Source organism: Lycorma delicatula, chromosome 10 (assembly GCF_047948215.1).
Source record: "Lycorma delicatula isolate Av1 chromosome 10, ASM4794821v1, whole genome shotgun sequence".
Lineage (NCBI taxonomy): Eukaryota > Metazoa > Arthropoda > Insecta > Hemiptera > Fulgoridae > Lycorma > Lycorma delicatula.
Window position 1 is genome coordinate 13,712,771 of NC_134464.1, and position 20,711 is coordinate 13,733,481.

Consider the following 20,711-nt stretch of genomic DNA (forward strand, 5'->3'; position numbering starts at 1 on the left):
ACAAGATTCTAGTTGTTATCTACAACATAATAAGTCGATATGAGTCACTAAATAAATAAATTTAAATCTGCCAGATTTTCGTAGCGAATGGTAAATTCTAGGCCTTTCATCCAAGGGTCCCAGGTTCGAATCCCGGTCAGGCATGGTATTTTTCATACGCTACAAAATGTCATTTCCATATTCCCAGGTACAAATTTCCAAGCTTCTGTAGTGAAGTAAGTCATCAAGCCAATAAAAAAATACAGAAAACGGATACTAATTTCGAAATGCTTTAAAATATTTAAACGATTTTAGGGGTGAGGGGCAATTATTTGTGTATTGTAAAGAGTTTGAAGAAAATAGTATGTGTCCTTCAAACAATTATTGTTTTAAACATCTTTTTTGGGTTTGTGATAAACAGTGCTTTGACTCCTTCTCAGTAATATTGTTTTTCACTTTTTCTAATGAAACAATATATATTACGGATTAAAATCTTCCTTAAATTGAGAAGCGGAGATTAAAATAATAAATATAAGAAGGTGAGTAATAGATTACAAAAATCACTTTTAGTTCCTAATGAAAAAGTTTACAGATCTCTAATTTTATAAATTTTAATTCTTACTACTAGATCTAGATCAACAGTTCTAAATAAAAAATAAATTTAAAAAAATATATTTGGTTTATAAAAATCCTCCTAAACAATTTTGATAAAACTATTTTTTTTTTAATCAAAAAAATACTACAGATCGCATTAATTTGGTGAATGATCGCGATAAAAATAATTTTTGTTTATAGGATCCACAAAATAAACGAACGGCTTTAACGCCATAATGATGTTCAGATTACTATCGCGTAGCGATACATCAGGCTACTCGCTCGATAATTATCAGGTTGGGTGCGTGCAGCAATACAGCGAAATTACAAAGTACTATACAAAATTGACGTTATTATACGTAACGATGAGTTTGAAATATTAATAGAGTAAATAAATAATATTAACAATTAATGAAATCCACCTTACTGGAGTACCGGATAGTTTCACCGTACTGATAGAACCGGACAGTCATGACTGTTAACTGTGATCTTTTAAATTTTTAATTTCAATGTAATAATTTTATCTCCTGATGATCGCTTTCAAGTAAGCCGAAAGATCTTGAGTTCATATCAAGGTGCTGTTCAATTTAATTAATTGTTAATATTATTTATTTAACATATCAGCGGTACCATGTTCGAGAAATTAATTATTAATAGACGTTAAATCTTTTAAAATCTGTCTGAATTCAAGTTTATTCTTTATTTCACATATGTCAAGGTATATTTTTATAAATTTGGGTTCGGATCGTTTACACTTTCATATAGATTATTTATGTATATTTACAATACATTCTTTTTTTTTAATTTGAAATAACGTTTTTAATTTAATTTAACTTATTCTCTTAATTGTATGTTTCGTAAATAAGTTTTCCACCTAATGTGGGATTTATGTTTGTAATTTTTATGAAGTATGTTAAATTGATGTTTATAATAATATAGCATTATTAATTGACGTAAGACTTAATAAACTTACGATGAAATTCATTTATTTTCTATTATTATTTTTTTTATTTATTTATTATTATTATTATTATTCTATTTTTCCTTGCATGGTACCAATTTCAACCTTTTTAATGACAATCTCTTTTTTGTGTTTCTTCAAAATTAGATATCTGATTTAGTTAATTTGAAATGCACAATTTATTTATTTTTAATGTGTTAAACGTTTTAATTCCCATAATTTAAAAAAGTAATTACACCTCTAACCATCCGGTGTTCATCTAACAAACCTGTGATCTGAGTTATGTAATACACACTCAAGGAGGGAATTAGGGAATTGGATGCAAAGAGGATGTTATTTCATATTTTTTTTTATCTTTATTTTTTATTTGAATTTTAATCCTCTAGTATCCCAGAGGGGAACGACAGCTGAAACCTTGTTCATTATTGCTCCACGAGTCACAATTAATTAAACTGCATTTGTCGAGGCGTGCGTTCTGATTATATTGACTAGGTAAAGATATATTCTCCGTATTACGGTGTATATCCAATTCCTTCCTTTCTTACGAACATACATTATTACTAATAATAATTTATTATTAATCACGGCCGAAACCAGTCTGGGAACCTTCACCTGGCTCCTATGAAAAAGGAACGAGGATTAACCATTGTTTAATTGTTTTGTTCATGCCTGACATAAACCATTACGTATCATCTCACGATACTATAGGTGTTTACCTTTTTGCATTGCGAGATAAATTTTAGGCAATACGCTAAGAGATTTTAAGGATCCACGAAGAGGTTTTGGTATTTCTCCCATTGCACCGATGATTACCGACACTGTCCTAACAAATTCCTGCACCCATATTTCTCCCGATCTGATTTGCTACATCTCTTATTTGAATATATTGTCAGTGCATCTACTTTTGATGGCTTGGTGATGTCAATAATCCATGTCGTGTGCTTGATTTTGTTAGTAAAAGTAATAATTAAATTATTATTATTATATGTTGGTGTTGTTTGGTTTTCTTTCATTACTATCATATTAATTATTTTAAAACAAAAATATTTTTTCATTTCATATTCAGTTTACTAAAAAAAAAAACTGTTTAAGTAATACTGTTTAAATATTTTTAAATTTGATGAGCTTTTAAATAGAATATAATAATATTATTTTTTAAATACTGGCTTACAAAATAACTTAAAAATACTGGATAGCGGTTCCAAATTACGTATAGAGAAAATATTAATTTATTCATGTAAAATATTTAAGATGTATTTTGAGGAAAAATCTCACGCGAAAGCAAAATTAAAAAAAATCAATATATATATTTTTTTTCATTTAAATGTTGAACGGGAGCTATATGCTTCCTTTAGGTAAAATATTTACTTTAATTTATTTACTAACTCGGGAAATAATTAACAAAAAAGTGATAGAAATAATATTTCAAAATTATTTTGTGTGGGATTCCCCTCCTACTAAAAAATGAATTAATAACTACAGGAAATTCATCTACTCCTATCAGAATATACAAGAAACTACTAATAAACCTAACAATTTAAAATAAACCGGTTTATATGTAAATATATTTCTGTCCAGTATAAATATAACTTTATTTTTAAAATTTAAAAAATCATTTATACTCATTTATTAAAATATGAAAACTCAGGGACGTGTTTCATAAATATAATCTGACATAATGAGAAGAAAAAAAATATAATATTTGTTTAAGAGAAAAATATTTTAGTTGTTTTATCAGAAAAGTATAATTATAATGTTACGTGTTTCATAATTTTTTATATATAATTGACATAATAAACCGCAATACACGATAAGATACCAGTAGTACTTTACCGAGGAGAGGGATGATTTTATTACAGTAAAATTCCCTTTATCTGGATCAGACGGGATCAAAGTTATATTTAATCCAGATAATTCAAATACATAAAATAAAACTTACAATAGAATATAAATCACAGATTCGAGTCATCTGATTAACATATTGGATTTTCTTACTGATACACGACAATAAAAAATGTATAGTTTCATATTTTTATCGTTTTAAATTTATTTATTATAAATGATATAAACGAACAGAAGTAGTTTCTTTTGAAATACTACTTTATGCTTTTGCATTGAATTGAAAAAAACGAAACTTTTTTATTAAACTGAATTTAAAACATAAAAATTAAAATAAAATAAATATAAAATTTTCAATCGCTTTCGGTTTGTGAACGGAAAAAAATTTCAGCACCACTTCCAGGGAAACCGGACATCACTGATCAATAAACTTAGAATTATTTCTTATTTTCTTTAAAATAAGGTCTGAGGGGAAATTGATGAAAAATTAGTTACAGAAAAAAATCAATGTAATATTTCAAAAGTTTACTGAGAAATGCGGATTGGTTGTAAAGTTCCAGGCCTGGATAAGAAAACAAGGTTTTTCTGGGTACACTTTGATTTATTTTTTCAATAATTAATGTCGTACACTTATCCCAGCAATTCACAAGACCTCTTATGCCAGTTCATTACGTCGATTAATCGAATTCCATAGAATAACCATCTACGGCGGCAATTACTTCATTATTTTTCGAAAATTTCTTCCCTCCAAGCCATTTTATTTAGGTTAGGAATCATGTGATAGATACTGGAAGCCAGATCAGTTTCATCGACTGTCACAAATCGACGTAAAAATTCCTCTGGATTACGTCGAAAGAGCTCGAGACAACCACTTGAAATGTTTTTTGGCATTGCTTTTAGTCGGGCATGAGAAAACGCGTCACCCGTCTAGGGCACAGCTTGTTCATACCCAGATTCAAACTCTGCTAACTCATTCATCGTCACTTGACGATCTGCCAAAACGATTTTATGCACTTTCTTTAATTTGTAGCGTATTCGCTTCAAAAGGACGTCCACTGCGTGGTTCATCGCTAATTGGTGTTCGACCCATTTTAAACTCTGCGACCCAGCGTTTAACTGTTTGTATGAAGCTTTTCTTTAATTTCTTATGCATTTAACCCTTTCAGAAAAAAGTATTTAATTACTAAACATTGATATTAGCCAAGAGGCCGAGAAGCGATAGTATTTAATTACTTTTATTTTTCCTGGTTAGCCTCCCATAATTACCTTTCAGGGTAATACTTTAGAGGATGAAAGAAGATGATATGTATGAGTGTAAATGAAGTGTAGTTTTGTACAGGTCTCAGTTCGACCACTCCTGAGATGTGTGGTTAATTGAAACCCAACCACCAAAGAACACCGGTATCCACGGTCTTCTATTTAAATCCGTGTAAAAATAACTGACTTTAGTAGGACTTGAACACTGGAACTCTCGACTTCCAAATCAGCTGATTTAGGAAGACATCTTCTTCACCACTAGACCAACCCTGTGGGTAGTATTTAATTACTGCAAGAATTTCTCGTTTTGTTATTTTCCAAAAAGCGTCCTAATTGTCCACTTGGACGGACTCTAAATACTATATTAAGTGATACAGCGATTTGAAGTTCTTATAGAAAACTAATGAAAAATGAATCATCCGACTCAATCGAGAAATTAAGCGTACGAACACCATTTCTGTGTGAGGCCCGGAACTTTTCACCCCACCCATTCTTCAAAACGTAAAGAAAATTCATTTTCACCTCCTTCTTCCACCATGCAACCGAAATAATACCGTACTTTTCTTTTAAAAAAATTGGTAAAAATTAGATTTTTGAACTTCAGCCGTCAAAACGAAAGAAATAATGGGTGAAATCAGGAGTCGATTGTATTAGGACCGAGAAACCACGAATTGGTAGTTAGACGATTTAGCTTCCCCATTACCGCACCGTTACGTCTCAACAACCAAACAGCAGCTTCCATTCTGTAACGAAAACGTTTGATACACTTTGTTCTGCTTACCAGTGAAGGACCTTACGGAAGAAAAAAAAATGGAAAATGCACTTGACCGTATATGTTCTGTCAGATACATAGTGCCAAAAGGTCGTTTTAAAAAAGGCGTCAATTTGATCAATTGACTATATTTAATAAAAAAACTGTCATAAACCAGACTAAATTTGTAAAATAATGAATACAAAATTGTATGATGCTTCAAATCAATTTAAAAGGTATTATCATTATACATTTTATTGAGATTCTATTGAGATATTGTCTAATGTTATGTATTGTCTACTTCTCACTGGAAAATAATACTAGAAAAGCTATACTTTTGGAATACAGTATTTTAAGCCAACTTACGTTTTACCTCTACATAAATAAATATGTACATTTTTTTTTTTTATTCATAAAAATATAAAAAAAAAAAATGAATTATTTGGGCTATTTAACACGAAATACGAGAATTAATTTAAAAATGTATCTTCATTTCTTGATTTCACTTCTGAGCATCTTAATTTTTGTAGAACATTAATTCCGTTATCCAGATGTTTAATTTAACTTTATTGAAGAAAGACAAACGTGTATGAGGTTTGTAGAAATGGAAACGAACTAGAGAGATCACCAAAGAATAAATACAATTAAAAATACAATATTTATTTTGAGGTTGTATGGTATCTAAGCATAAAGGGGATGAGAAATATCGAAAAGGAAGAAGAATGATGAAACTTGATACAACAGTTAATGAAACTGAAAAAAATCGCTTTGTATATAAGGATGCTTTGAAGTGAAGCCACCAGGAAGAAGGAAAAGTGGAACAAGTAATTTTGGACAACATTAAAAACTTAAAACTAACGAGAATTAAGGTATGAAGAAAAACAGAGTAAGAGAGAGAGAGAGAGAGACAAAGATGAATAGAGCCGTAAGAAATCCTACTTAAAATCAAAGAACGAATATTTCACTTAACAAATACACAGGAATTTACCAAGAGAAGCAAAAACCGACAATATCTTTGAAAATTCGGTTTTTTGTGATACCGCACTGTATATACAAAATTTACATAAAATTCAATAAATACCTATTTTTAATTTATTCCTTTTAATCAGATCATGTAGAAAAAGAGAGAAAATTCAATAATTTTCATGATAATTCTGAAATCGGATCAATAAATTTCCGCTACTGTTTAAGTACGCGAACATCATTCAAGACATCATTAATTCTAGATATACAACGGTAAGGTTTACATTGACCATATACATTACAGTCATATTTTCAGTAAACTGTACCAACTTTTCATTGATGTAAAGATGTAGTAGTACTTCTAAAATAAAGAGCACCTTTTAAATTTTCCTACATAAATCAGTGAAAATGACATCTGTTTTGAACATTAAAGCCTCGCGAATATATCTAGGATATGGTTCAATTTTCTCATTGGATTCTTGAAAAATTTGATGGAATCGGTACATCCTAATGTACAAGTTAAAACACAACGTTTCATGTTTGTAAGTTATAAAGGAAAATATATGCCAATATACTCTATTATTTGTATTTATATAATAGAAATTTGATAAAGATGCTAATATTTTGGGCTTAGGAAAATAAAAATATGGCGGAACATAAAATCTAAGAATGTTCTATTATATTTGTACCGGTAACAGTATTTTTTCTTTACTGTATATACTCGTAATGAATAACTATTAGAAAAGTAAAAATATATAATTTCAAGGCAACAAAAAAATTTTATTTTTAAATATTATTTTTTTTTTTTAATTTCAGAATTTGCTGGTTTGGATTTCATTAAAATATTGATGTCAACAACTCAAGACACGATGATGATGCATGTAAGATGGCGTCACCATCAATCTGGTCTTTTATCATATTTACGTCAGATGTTAGTGTCAGAAATATTTGTTGATGTCACCTTATGCTGTCAAGGAAAAAGATTGAAAGCACATCGTGTGTTACTTTCTGCGTCAAGCCCTTACTTACAGGTAAGATTTACACATTTTTAAAAATAGATATTTTTCATTTTTAATAATAAAATAGTAACCGAGTTAACAGAGAAGAATTACAATTAGAATAACATTCTTAATACTGGTTAAACAAAAGATATTAACGTCTTCATCGTCATGACTATTTTTAAATAACCGGTCACGGGTTTTCAAATTTTATAATATATTTTAAATTAATTAGTTCTTACTTGTAAAGAAATCTTATCAATAAGTACTCCATGAAACGCAATTTCAGACTCTGTAAAATTGGACCTTCTGCTGGTCATGGGATCAATTTCATACTATTTTTAAGTTAATCCTTCGTTAAAATTTGCTATTACTACCCTGCTAGTTGCGCCGGATTTCTATATATAAAGAGCGTCCCGGTTGGCCAATAAGAGTACAGTACATCAAAATAAGCAAAAACGTTCATGAGGACAGATGCTCTATCTCTACCTATAACCCTATTGCCGTAATTTTTTTTTATTTTTCAATAAAAATTTACATTTAAATAACGGATTGAGATGTTTTCATGAAATTTGGTTCAAGCGAAATTTTACTTTTGAACAAGTAAAATTTTACTTGTGAAAATTCCTCACAAGTAATTTTCCTTGTGAAAATTACTTGTGAAATTAAACAAAAAAATTGTAAAATTGCATCATTTTTGAGATTCATTTCAATAATCTCAGTCATATCAAAGATTTTTATCAACTGATTTGAATAAATGAGCTGTCAATGAATTCGCAATGAAATGCAGTTTTATCTAAAATATATTTTTCTAAAAAGAAAAAAAAAATTTACGGAGCTATTCTTCAGCTGAAAATAGCATAAGAATAGAAAATAAATAAGAATATATATATTGATAATTAAAAGTTTAACTGGATTGTAATTTTCAAAAGTAAAATTTTCATATCTATTATCTTGTACGTGTTTTTGAGAATACGTATACGATATTTTATTAATATATCTCAGTCAATTCTTAAAATTAAAATCTGTATTGAAAAACTCACAAAATACCAGACAGAAGGTAATGAAACGAGTTCTTTTGTTCACATCATTACTTTTTGTTTATTTTGTTTTCCTGAATTAGTTCCTTAACTTTGGCTAACATCGACTGAGATACTCTGTACATATATCTGAGCTTCGGTTATATACGAGTACATATATAAATCTAGTGGTTTTTGTGACTCTATTACTCTTTCACGCAAAAGCTACTAATCCAAATAGGCTGAAATTTTACATGAAAATATGGAAAGAACATAGGACTAAGAACGTAACGAAGTGTTTCACCGTTCAAGATGTATTAGTGCCTTGTGATAACAACCGGATTTTTTTCCTTGCCATATTCACTTTTACTATGGCCTAACTTTTGATCAAATCTACTTTGGAGACCATTTGCAACGTATGAAATAAAATTTTCTACAAAAAAGGTCACTTTGTCTTTTACGATATCTCTTTTAGTTATACAGAAACATAGATTTAAATGTGCGACGTTGTCCGGTGCGGCGGCTCAACCAACAAGGTTTTATGCTGCCACTGTTAAGCTGCTTTAACACTACCACTGTTACTGTTATATGACGAGGCGCACCGCGACTGGCGCACCTGCCTTCGGTTTCTTAACTAAAAAATGTAAAATTAAAAAAAAATAAATAAAAAGACAAAAAAAATTGAGAAACAAAGTTTCACAGTCACCTTTTCGTGGTGTTGGACGGGGATTAAGGCTAAGAACCGTGCAAATACCTTTTTACCTATATAAAGGACGGGTAACCGGCAATACTATTAGCTTTACGAAGGGTGTTAACTATTTTGAAATTCGTATACTTGAGAAATTCTGAAATAGTAGGTTTTACTAAACAGCATCTAAGATACTAAAAGAACTGATTCAGATCAAATGTCTAAGATGTGCAGCGTAAAAATGATCAAAAAATTAATGCGAACACGAGTTTAAAGGTAATATGTAAGGAAAAATAATCGTCAGTTAAGTTACAGAATGCTAAGCAACAATATCGAAATAATTATAATCGATCAGAAATTTGATCTAACCAATGTTATGCATTTACTGATATTTTGAATACCCTTAATTAAATAAAATGAGTAAAAAAAGAGGTTGTATAAGAAAGAAAGTCTATATGAACGGATATATCTGTTAAACAAAAATTTATGATTACTCGTTTACGTGGGATATCGACACAATAATTTAAATTTGTATCTGTGTTGGGGAAAAGGGTGAAATAATTTATTTTTTGAAGATAGATACATTTTGGTAAAAACTACTTCACCGTTGGACTTTTAGAAACAAATAGTTGGTGATAAGTTTACTAGCATAATTTTAAAGAATATTAGTAACCGCTTAAATATTGTTCGTAATAATTTTCCTTTATTCACTACGTTGAAAAAAATCCCAGTATTCAATTCTTTTCACATTCTCAACATTCTAAGTTAGAAATATATTTAGATAGCGGTAAAGGGGGCAAAGCTTTCCTCTTAGGTACTGCAAAACAAATCGGAAAAACTTTTATTTTTTCATTTTTCCCGCGATTTTTTTTATGAAAGTTAGACAAAGGAGTGGGTCGGTCTCTTACGATCTAACTTAACCCAGCTAGCTAGAGTTTAGCTTTAACGTTACCAGATGTCTTTTAAACACTATTACATTGTGATATTTCCCGTACTGAGTCGAAGAATGTATATTTCCCAACCAAAGGGATACATTAATTTGTTAATTTCTACTATATGTCTCAGTACTTACGGCTGTGAGGTATTTAAATCACCTAGACACAAATGGAACCAGTCAGAGTTGCTATTTATGAGAGTAATGATAAAGATAATACCGCTAGTGAACAGAATGAAGATTTTATCTATAAGCTAGATATCATTTCTATTTAAGCAGGGGGTTTTCATGCGTCATGACCAGTATCGATCGTTGGTTATCACGTTGTAATTTCAATTTTCTTGATGTTCTTAAACGCTGAGCGAAATCGAGCTGCGGCAGCTTGATCAGTTACATCATCACCAAAAATTGGTAAAACTTGAATTTCTTGTTTTATTTTTAATAATACCAAAGGGCTTATTGATAAAAACAAATTTAAAGGGATACAGAAAAGAAATAACATCTTTTCAACAATATAATGCTACATAAAGACGTGTTTTATAACTGAATCATACGTGATAAAATACGGTGAATAAGGCGAAGTGGATATAATATGTGAAGAAATAATATTTAATTGGAAAGGAATATCAAGAACGAAGCAAAAGCAGAAGAAGGACAAGTAAGGTACTTGATTTATGTGTTATTAATGGTATCAAATGTTGTTACCTATATTAACAATGATTGATTACAGAGAAAAGTAGAAAGAGTGTAATAATATAGTACAGACTACGCACGTTTTAACTATTTATTCATCATAAAGTTGTCGTACTGTAAAAAGATACAGCCTGCACAAATAATACACTATACTACTCGTACATCTTATTAATAAACTACATCAAATAAAAGCAATCCGCCGACGACATCAATCCATTATCGGTATCAATCCATTAATTATGGAAGTAAAGAATTAAAATGAAGACATTGTAATTGAATTTATAGTATTTTCATTGGATAACCGTTAATGGTATTGTGTAACTCTTCGTGTAAGACAGTACAGAAATATAAATCTACTAACCGAGCTACTCGACATTTTTTAGGAGGAATTTTCGCTTAAGTTCAACAGTTATCGTTTACGAGGCCTAAGCATCATCACCGTCATTATTATCATGGAGGTTTATTTTTTAACAAGGAATTATTATTTGTTAAAGTTTAGAAAGTTTATTTTTTTTTTTGCACCGATCAATTATTTGATTGGTTTGTTGATATTCTATTCATCTTCATTCTGTAGTAATCTTTTAACTTCAACATTTATACGTCTTCAGTTATAATTTTATTTTCTTCTGTTTGTATCTTCTTAAAGTCCTTCAATCGATAAATTAACAAAACGTGGAAGTTATAATAAGTATCATATCAATCTACTAGTCATTTTACGAGTTTTGTTTCAAATTTATTTCTTTTCCTACCAGTCGGTAGGCGAGGGGAAAAAACAGTCCCAGTTTAAAATTAAAAATAATTATTTCTAAAAGTAGTTAGAAATTTGCTTGCTTTAATTTTTTTCGCAATAATGTATCCTCAAATAATTGATTGTAAAAGTATTTTATTTAAAGGACGGTAGAAAAAAATAACGCATTCAAAATTAAAAAGAAAACTTCCAACAAAGGTCGTTATAAATATATATATATATATATAATATAATATATTATAATATTTATAATAAATAATAAATATATAGATAAATATATATATATTTATTTATTTTTATCTTCAACAGCAGCAATTAAAGTAATTAGCGACTTAATACCAATATCTGTGTGAATGTACCAGTAAATGTTAGTCTTGAACAGACTCAGGCTGACCATTCCTGAGACGTATGGTTAATTGAAATCCAATTACAAAAGAACACCGGTATCCACCAACTAGTATTCAAATCCGAATAAAAGCAAGTACCTTTATTAGGATCTGAACCTTAGAACTTTGAACTTCAAATCAACTGATTTACGGCGACGAGTTTTATTACTAGATCAGCCCGGCGACTTCTATAAATATTTTTATTTATTGAACATTTTTTTAAATTTCTCATGATCTTATGAATTTTAAGAAATTGTCAAAAAGGGAACAATTTAAATTTAGTTATGTATGCTTTCGTGAGTAATTAAATATCAAAAATCTATCATCAAGAAAGAGTTGTATACTGGCAAGTTTTTGAAATGACGACAAAACAGATAGCTGTGATTTCAAGTCAATTCATTTGATTTGTCTGATACCTGTCAGAGAAATTAATATAATATTTTTAAAAAATAATATTTTATTAACTACATAATAACTGCCCGTTTATAGTTACTTATAAAAGCTCAATTATGCAGCGAAAAAATGCCATATTTAACTATCATTCAAGCATAGAAATCTTTGGATAAAGGCAGAGATCCTACCATTCCGCTATTGAGTTACAAATAAGAGTAACCATAAATTGAAATAATGAGGTTTAGAAACATTTTTTGATGCAATCCAATCTTTGTCTTCCTGTACAAATCTTTTTTTCTACTGTCCCACCATTAAAAATTAATTAAAATTTCACACACAGCCCACCATTCTAGTTTGCTTATATGCGTGATTCAATCATATATTTCTCTCCTTTTATTATCTTTTCATTTCTAATTTAATTTTCAACATGCAACATTTAAAAAGAATAGGACACAAGTTGATTACAGTTAATATTTTACTTTACAAACTAAAGGTCGAAAATTTATTCTTAGTTTAAAAGCAGTCTAAACCGAGTAACCGAGAGAAACCGGCTTCTCTCATTTAAACTTACTCACTATGCATTCCCGTTAAATTGTTCATAATGAGGGTGCTCAGGTTTTTAAAAAAAGTGATTTTTTATTAAAGAATTCAAATATTAGTTATTTCCGTTATTATTTAGGTTTTACTTTTGTATTTTATTCTAAGTTTTGTTTATATATATATATATATATATATATATATATATCCTTTTTTTAATCCATTTATATTTAACTACAAATTTATTTCAAAGTGTTTATTTTTTATAAAAAAAAAAATAATAAAACAGTAACGATGGGTCAGTCATGGCCCATTCATTGTACAATAAAATTAAATTCCATTTCCATTTAATAGGTTCACTTAGCTGAAAAAACTTTATAGTACAGACACAAATCTTTAGTAGGATATAGGCTACTCAATTTAGATCCGGTACTGTAGTTTATATATAATCATGTATATACGTATATATATATATTATATCCTACATAAAATCCCGTACCAAAGTAACATGGAGTTGAGAAAGTGTAACAAAGAACAATTATTAAATAAAAGAAGACTTTTTATACTGGTTTTAAAATACATAATGCTTTAATATTATTGAGAAGGTTAAACTGAATACATTTTCAGTAAACTAAGGAAATAAGTAGCCTATAATCTAAAAGAAAGACATAACTACAAAAATGTTGAATTTTTCTTTTCTTAGTTACAAAGTTATAAGAACAAATGAATATCTATAAAAAATAAATAAATAAGAGAGGTGAAGATATAAAAAAATAACTACAGAGTAGCTTGAATAAATAAAACAGTCTATAACTAAATAAAATAAATTCAATAGAGCGGAAAAGACAATAAAATTAAGGCAAACAATAACTTGTTTACTTCCAACAAGCAAAACATAATATAAAATTTATGTTTTATAACCAATAATTCTATTTTTACAAATGGGACTTCAAAAAAAAAAATTGACTTCGCAGTAAACACGCTAAACATTTTGTGTAACGATCTTGAAAAAAAACTACTATAAAGTAGATTTCTCAAATATAATCATAGATGTAAAAAATAAAAACTATACGAAAACGCTAGGTTAACATTTCACCGAAGATAATTTATCTCTCGTAATATTTTAAAAACAAAACATTACAAATTTTTGTACTGTTCTAATTTTATTTTTATTTTATATTTGTATGACTTTGTTAAAACAAGAGATTATTAACGTATAGCGATAGTCTAGTAGAAAATTTTTCTGAAACAAAATAACAAAGGGAAAATAACAGGAATACGTTTATCAAAATAAAATATTAAGTTTATATTTTTATTACTTGCAGTACATTTATTTTATCAACTACCGTAACATATAGTCTACACGACTGCACGCGCTCAGCCATATTCACGCGCGCGCGTGTGAGTGTGTGTGGACACGCACACAAAACATATTTTTAAGTTCATATAACTACTATTAATATTATTATATACTTCTAACTACATCTGGAAAAAATATATGACAAATCCCACCGAAAATTTGGCATAATTGCAAAAACATTAATATATTTTTGTATGTATTTTAAATATTAGTAGTGAAATATTTATTGATAAAAGGAAAGAATTACTTCTCGGCGACACATATTTCTGAAAACATTGTCCATAATTTAAAAAAAATCGGTTGATCAGTCTGAACATACAAAGCGGTACGATAACTGACAGAAAAAAATCTGATGTGGACATCACATCACTTCCTTGTATACTTATTAAATTACATATACACATTTTTTGAAATAAAAAGTACATAAAATATTTTTTCATTAATAATTTCTGATATTTTTTTATTGTTATTATTGAATTTTTTGTTGTAAAACTTCTTTTACAATAAGAGATTAATAATTATTAATAAATCAATATATTTAAATTAAAAAAAAGAAGAAGTCAGATTTAAAATGATGTGCCTTCCCCTTGTAAGATCCAATTATTTCATTAATTAAAATTTTATTTGGCTACAACTCTGGAACTGATGAAAATAAGTACCACTTATGATATATCGTTGAAAAACTCTCAGTGAGGGCTTATACTACAGTTAAGAAAAAGTCCAAAATCCAAATTGTTATTTTTTTTGTTGCTTTTCAGGACACTTATAGTCCAGTCGATTGCAATCAAAAGGGGGTGGGGGTGCACGACTAGATATTATAACAGTCCAAAATTTCAAACATTGCACGGCTAATCGTTTTTGAGTTATGCGAGATACATACATACAAATATAGTACGTACACATACAGACGTCATGCCAAAACTAGTGAAAATGAATTCAGGGATTGTAAAAATGGATACTTCCGTTGAAATCTGAAAACAGAAATTTTTTCGGGATTATTTCCTTTACTTCATACAAGGATGTAAAAAAGTATTTTTATCCTCACCTCTTATGGGTATTTCAATAACACCAAACACCATCCCAAATTGTTGTAGCTACTTAAGAGTCTTTTTATTATTTGAAAAGATTTACCTACTGTTTAATAAAATGTTGAGATAAAACCTGTAAGATGCTCCCTATCTTGATACGATTAAAATTCCTATCTCGATTACGACAAAAACTAAACGGATTAATTTCCCACAAATAAAAATCATCTTGTTAAATAGGTGTGGCTATTAAATGACGGGACTAATGCTGTAAAATATTTTATTTTAAATGTATACACATTTATTTTATATCCCCTTCACTATACACCTCTCCTCTATCCCTACAACGCTCCATGCAAATTTTCCATAGTTACAAAGAGTGCTGGTTATCCGACGGATATTTATTTTATTGATAATGTTTGTTTTCACATTCTGGTACTGATGATATTTTTTTTTTTTTAAATAAGATCTATCAAAAATGGGGTATCGGGTTTTTAGAAAATCGTTATGTTTTATGATCCACCTACTTCATCTTGACCACAAAATATGTATGAATATAAAAGTGCACGTATGTATATACCGTACTGCTTATGGCCTAATATATCAGGATTGCCAAACCGATTTCTTCAAATTTGGCACAAATATTTCTATATATGAGGCGTTGATCGTATAAAAATTTTTCAAAATTTCTTAAGAAAGGATGTCACGAAAATATAAATTTTCTTCAAAGGTATTTTAGAGAAATTGCGTGAAAGAAAATTTGTTACCGACAATGTATACTCGTACATAAATAATCCAAATAATTTTTTTTTTTTTTTAAATCAACCCTATTCTCTTAAAATGGAAATATATGTTTTTTGTTCTTTTGCTACCTTCAGCTTAACATTATTCAAAGGCATTTTCTAAGTTTATACTTCATGTATGTAGCTATCAAGAGTTATAACATTTTCTTTTTAAATTTTAGACCACGAACATAAAATGCAGAAAGGTTTTTGAAATTTTTTTCTTTCTTTATTGAAGGAAGCGTTGAGAAAACTTTATTTAGCAAATCGGTAAAGCTTAACTTATACATATATATATATATTTTATGTTTTCATAATGTGTACGTTGCAATCGGTTCAACTAGTGACCAATAAGCAACCTTCTCAGGCTCAATGAGACGAAGATAATAGGTATCACTTGTAAATGAGATGTCTTGTACAGACTCAGACGGATCATTCCTGAGATGTGTGTGTTGTTAATTAAACCCCAACCATCAAAGTACAGATTTGCCTACTATTCAAATCCGTATAAAAACAACTAATTTTTATTATGATTTGAACTTTAGAACCTTCGAATTCCAAAATCGAATGTTAAACTGATAACTTTGAACTATTTCTTAAAATTAATTCCCCGCTAATAAAATATATATATATATATATACTCGTTTTTTTGTGTGTTTTGAATCCAACTTAAATTTTTATTTTTAATAGTCCGAAAAGTCATGCGATTCAGAACTTCGAGGTTAGCGTTTTGCGCAGAGGTACCGGATTCGAATCCTGGTCATTTTTCATATGCTACCAATTTCCACAGGGCTTATAACCGTATCAGTTCATGCCCACCCTTTCCTAAAAAAATGTCGTGCAATACTTTTCCAACATTTACAAATAAAAAATAGTAATTATAATAAAATAGATTTGTAGATCTATAATAAATTAGAAGACTTAATACGTGAAATAAAATTGCGTAATTTTTAAACTGTTGTAAATTTTAAATCGGGAGAACAAATTTTAGTAATTATCATTCTAATTCCACTTTTAACTCGTTTTGTTTTTGTATGTTTTAGATAAAAAACGGAGAATTTGATTTTTTGTACAATGAAGTTGGGGGAAAAGACCGCAACAAATGTTTAACTGTTTTTTCCAAAAGTTGTTTACATTTTGTATGTAAAGTGTAAAATGTTTATCGATAAAGATAATCGTTCTTCTGTACAACTATCATACAAAAGAAAAGCAAAATAATAATCGTTTTACAATACATAAGATTTCTGATATAATTTTTCAGCTGAATATTGCTTTGTTCTTGAAAGTTGTTCTTCTAACCGAAGATAAAATGTGATTATAAGAAAAAGTTAAATGTCTTCATAAAAATACGTAAGATAGTGGAGAGGTTTAATGACGTAAAAAATTATTTTTCTAAAATTTATACAATCAAATGAGATTAAAAATTCATAAAACAAAACTGCATCGCCCTGTAGACAGTTTGGACATAAAAATAAAGAGTTATTTTTAATCACCATTCAAAATAGGAGCGTCTTGTAAATTATTTCTTGTCAAAGTTTAGAATGCGTATATACATAACTATGGAGTAGAACTACTGGGGGTATTTGATGTAGCGTTGGCACTTTTAATAGTACACTGGAATGGATGTGGACCCCAACACAACGTCATAGGCAGCAAGAAACCAATCACCGATGCAACAACCCATCCCTGCTTCTCAACTAAGGATTCTAAGAGCGTTATAAATTTTGACGAGTTATATATTTATTTAAATTAAAAAAACTTAATTATAAATTTTATTTAAATTAATGATACTAAATCTATTAAATTTTACGGTCTATTTTACTTGTAATTAATCATTAATTCAACATGGGATCAAAATGTGGAGAGCTGATCCGGGATTATAATAATAAAAAAATAATTAATTTTAAAAAAAACAATGTAAAAAGCGGCTTTAAACAAAAACCGCTTCTAAAGTAGTAAAATATTATTTGGTGAATTTTAATAGGTAAAGACTACTTTACATAAAATGTGCAGTCATACATATTAATAAAAATAAATTTCGGAATCTTTCGACTCTGCTACGTATGACCGATTACGGTTCTATAAATTTTAAAATAATAGTAATTAATTTAATTTTCTTCTGAAATCAACTAACCAACGTATCAGAAAAATTAATTAATAAAGTCTCGAGCGGATAAAAAAATTTGAAATCGTTAAAAACAAATATTAATTTGAATAAACTAATTCGAACATGTAAAAATCTGGTTTCCTGTTTAAGGTACGAGTATATACAAACTTCGCTACGTACAAATTAAAATATTTCGTAGAATATAATACATTTTTCATGTAAAAATATTATTTAATTACTATTATTAATTTTTTTTATTTAGTATAAGCAATTGTTATATAAAATTTTAAATTATATATTACAGCATTAAATTGTAGTAAATTATATTGTTCAAAATATCTGAAATACAAATGCTGCTATTATTATTGCTTTTTTTAATTATGGTTTACATATAATATAGAACTTGCATAAAAATGTACGCATTAGAAGTTGAACTGTAATACCATTTTTGAAGAGTTATATGAATAATTTGTACATTAAATTAAATTAAATTATTAAATTAAATAAAATAACCTGTGATGATTATATAATTTCAGTGTGTTCAATCAAAACGGTCGGTTCGAGAACAAAAATATTATAACCAATCACTCGTCTATGCATTTTTATTTTCTGACCGAAATATTGTATGTAAATAAACTTATTTTTTCTCTCGTGTAATGAATTAATTTTTTATTTATTTCTTTAATTGTTTGTAAGGAGGTTTTATCATAGTTTGTATTATAAATTTATTAAGTTATTTTACGTTAATTAATAAATAAATTTCTTCTATGGTTAATTTATGGAATGAGCCTATCTAATTTTAGAATTTGTCAGTTTTCATCTTCGGTTGATATATTTGTGCGTTTATTAGATTAATAAAATAAACATTAACGATTTATATTGTATTAAAATATTCAAAATCTACTAAACAATGATAATTGCGTCACCACCTTTTTTACACTCATTATCCAATTTAAATTTTAGTTAATAAAAACAGTTAAATACTTAAAGCAGTAGCATACATCTTTAAGTATTATTACGTTCAATGTGCTGACGTTGTACGCAAATGAATTTTGTTGCCTTTTAACGGTCTTTTTATACGTTCAATAAATAAAGGACAAATTACAAGAAAAATATATGAAAATTATTATGTAATCATCGACAACGAAAGGAACGCTACATTTTTCTATAATCTCCGGCTACATGTATGCACTTGTCCCATTATTCTTTGAGTTTTCTTAATCCAGTAGTAAAGAATTCTTCATCTCGGTATTTGAGCCGTTATTGTACTGCACTTTTGACCCGCTCAATTATTCCGAACTCGGATCCAAGCAAAACACTTTGAGAGGAAAAAAACAAATAAAAATCGGATTGTGCGAGATGGGGACTGTAAAGTAAATATGGAAACCCTTTCCGACTTTTAAGTAGGTTTCAGTGGCTTTTTAGCGATATTTTTGGCGGGCTTTACGACTTAAAAGAATGATGTCTTTTGAGGGAGAACTGGGACGTTTCCTTTTCATTGGGAGTTTCACTACTCACATTGCGGATTTCACTTTTCATTAGGGGTTTCTTGCATTTTACGATAATACTCATTGTTGAACGTGGGTTTTCCAAATAATTGCGGTAAATTGGGCATTTATAGATCCAAAACACTGTTCGAATCACTTTGCAGGCTAACGAATAGATTTTGAATTTTTTTCCTGGCGGGTGAACTGGATTGTTTCCATTCCATACTCTGACGTTTGGATTTCTGTTCAAAATGATGAATCAAAGTTTCATCACGACTAATTATGCTATCTAAAATCGCATTACCTTTCGTTAAAAACGTCGTTTAAGTTCTACACAGATATGTGTTCGGTTATCTTTGTGATTTTCAGTCGAATATTTCGGAATCTACCTTGTGGAACACGTTTTGTGGTAAAATGTCTGCAAGGCAAGGTATATATACTTTTTACCAAACGTCCTTGAGTGAATTTCGGCGGTTTTAAATCATAAGGAAATAAATATCATCTCAAAAAATTAATCTTCTTCTACGGTACACGATTTAACCGGAACTGACATTTTGAAATAAATAAAATTCTTTTTAACAGCTAATATTTTTTACGTTAGAATTGCTAACATGAATATCAGTTTCAGTTTATTCTACTGAATAATCTTTCCGCTATTGCGGTTTGTTAAAACTGTTGAGAAAATTGTAAATTTGTTAGTAGAATTACTAAAAAACGTGAAATCTTCAACAAAGAAAAATATAATTAAATTTTAATTTATTTTAGTTTTTTTTATGAAAGAAATAACGGTTTAAACACATGCGTTTGATCTACATCAAATAGTGATCTACCTCAAACTCTGTATAATTTACAACTTAAGTTAATAAAAACAAAAAAACGAAATAAAACAGTCGTATTATAAAAAAGGGTCGCATTATTATAATTATAAATTATTTTTTATTCTATTACGGTTTACTTATGATCATTTCCTGAGTAACTGTTTTGCGTGTTTGGTCACAATAATGTAGTTTCATAGTTCAATAGAGTTTAGTGCGGAATAGGTTGAATCTTGTTTTATATATAAATATATATATATATATATATATATATATATATATATATATATATATACATAGATAAATACGCGTAAATTCATACATGCCCTTACGTTTATTATATGGGCATATACATTCATACTCACGCGCAAAACTACACAAACTGGAGTGCAAGA

The 20,711-nt window shown here is 28.6% G+C and overlaps 2 protein-coding genes across 2 annotated transcripts in view; one reads left to right on the forward strand and one right to left on the reverse strand.

The window, feature by feature from the left end:
* Positions 1 to 20,711, reverse strand: part of LOC142331572 (calcium uptake protein 1 homolog, mitochondrial-like) — a 622,753-nt gene that overhangs the window by 523,603 nt on the left and 78,439 nt on the right. The gene's annotated exons all lie outside the window — the stretch shown is intronic.
* The window catches only part of LOC142331571 (uncharacterized), a 393,077-nt gene that overhangs the window by 180,079 nt on the left and 192,287 nt on the right, over positions 1 to 20,711 (forward strand). The window contains exon 3 of the mRNA XM_075377567.1: positions 7,161 to 7,375. Coding sequence (XP_075233682.1) covers positions 7,193 to 7,375 — 183 coding nt within the window. The 5' untranslated portion in view covers positions 7,161 to 7,192. The remainder of the gene's footprint in view (positions 1 to 7,160; positions 7,376 to 20,711) is intronic.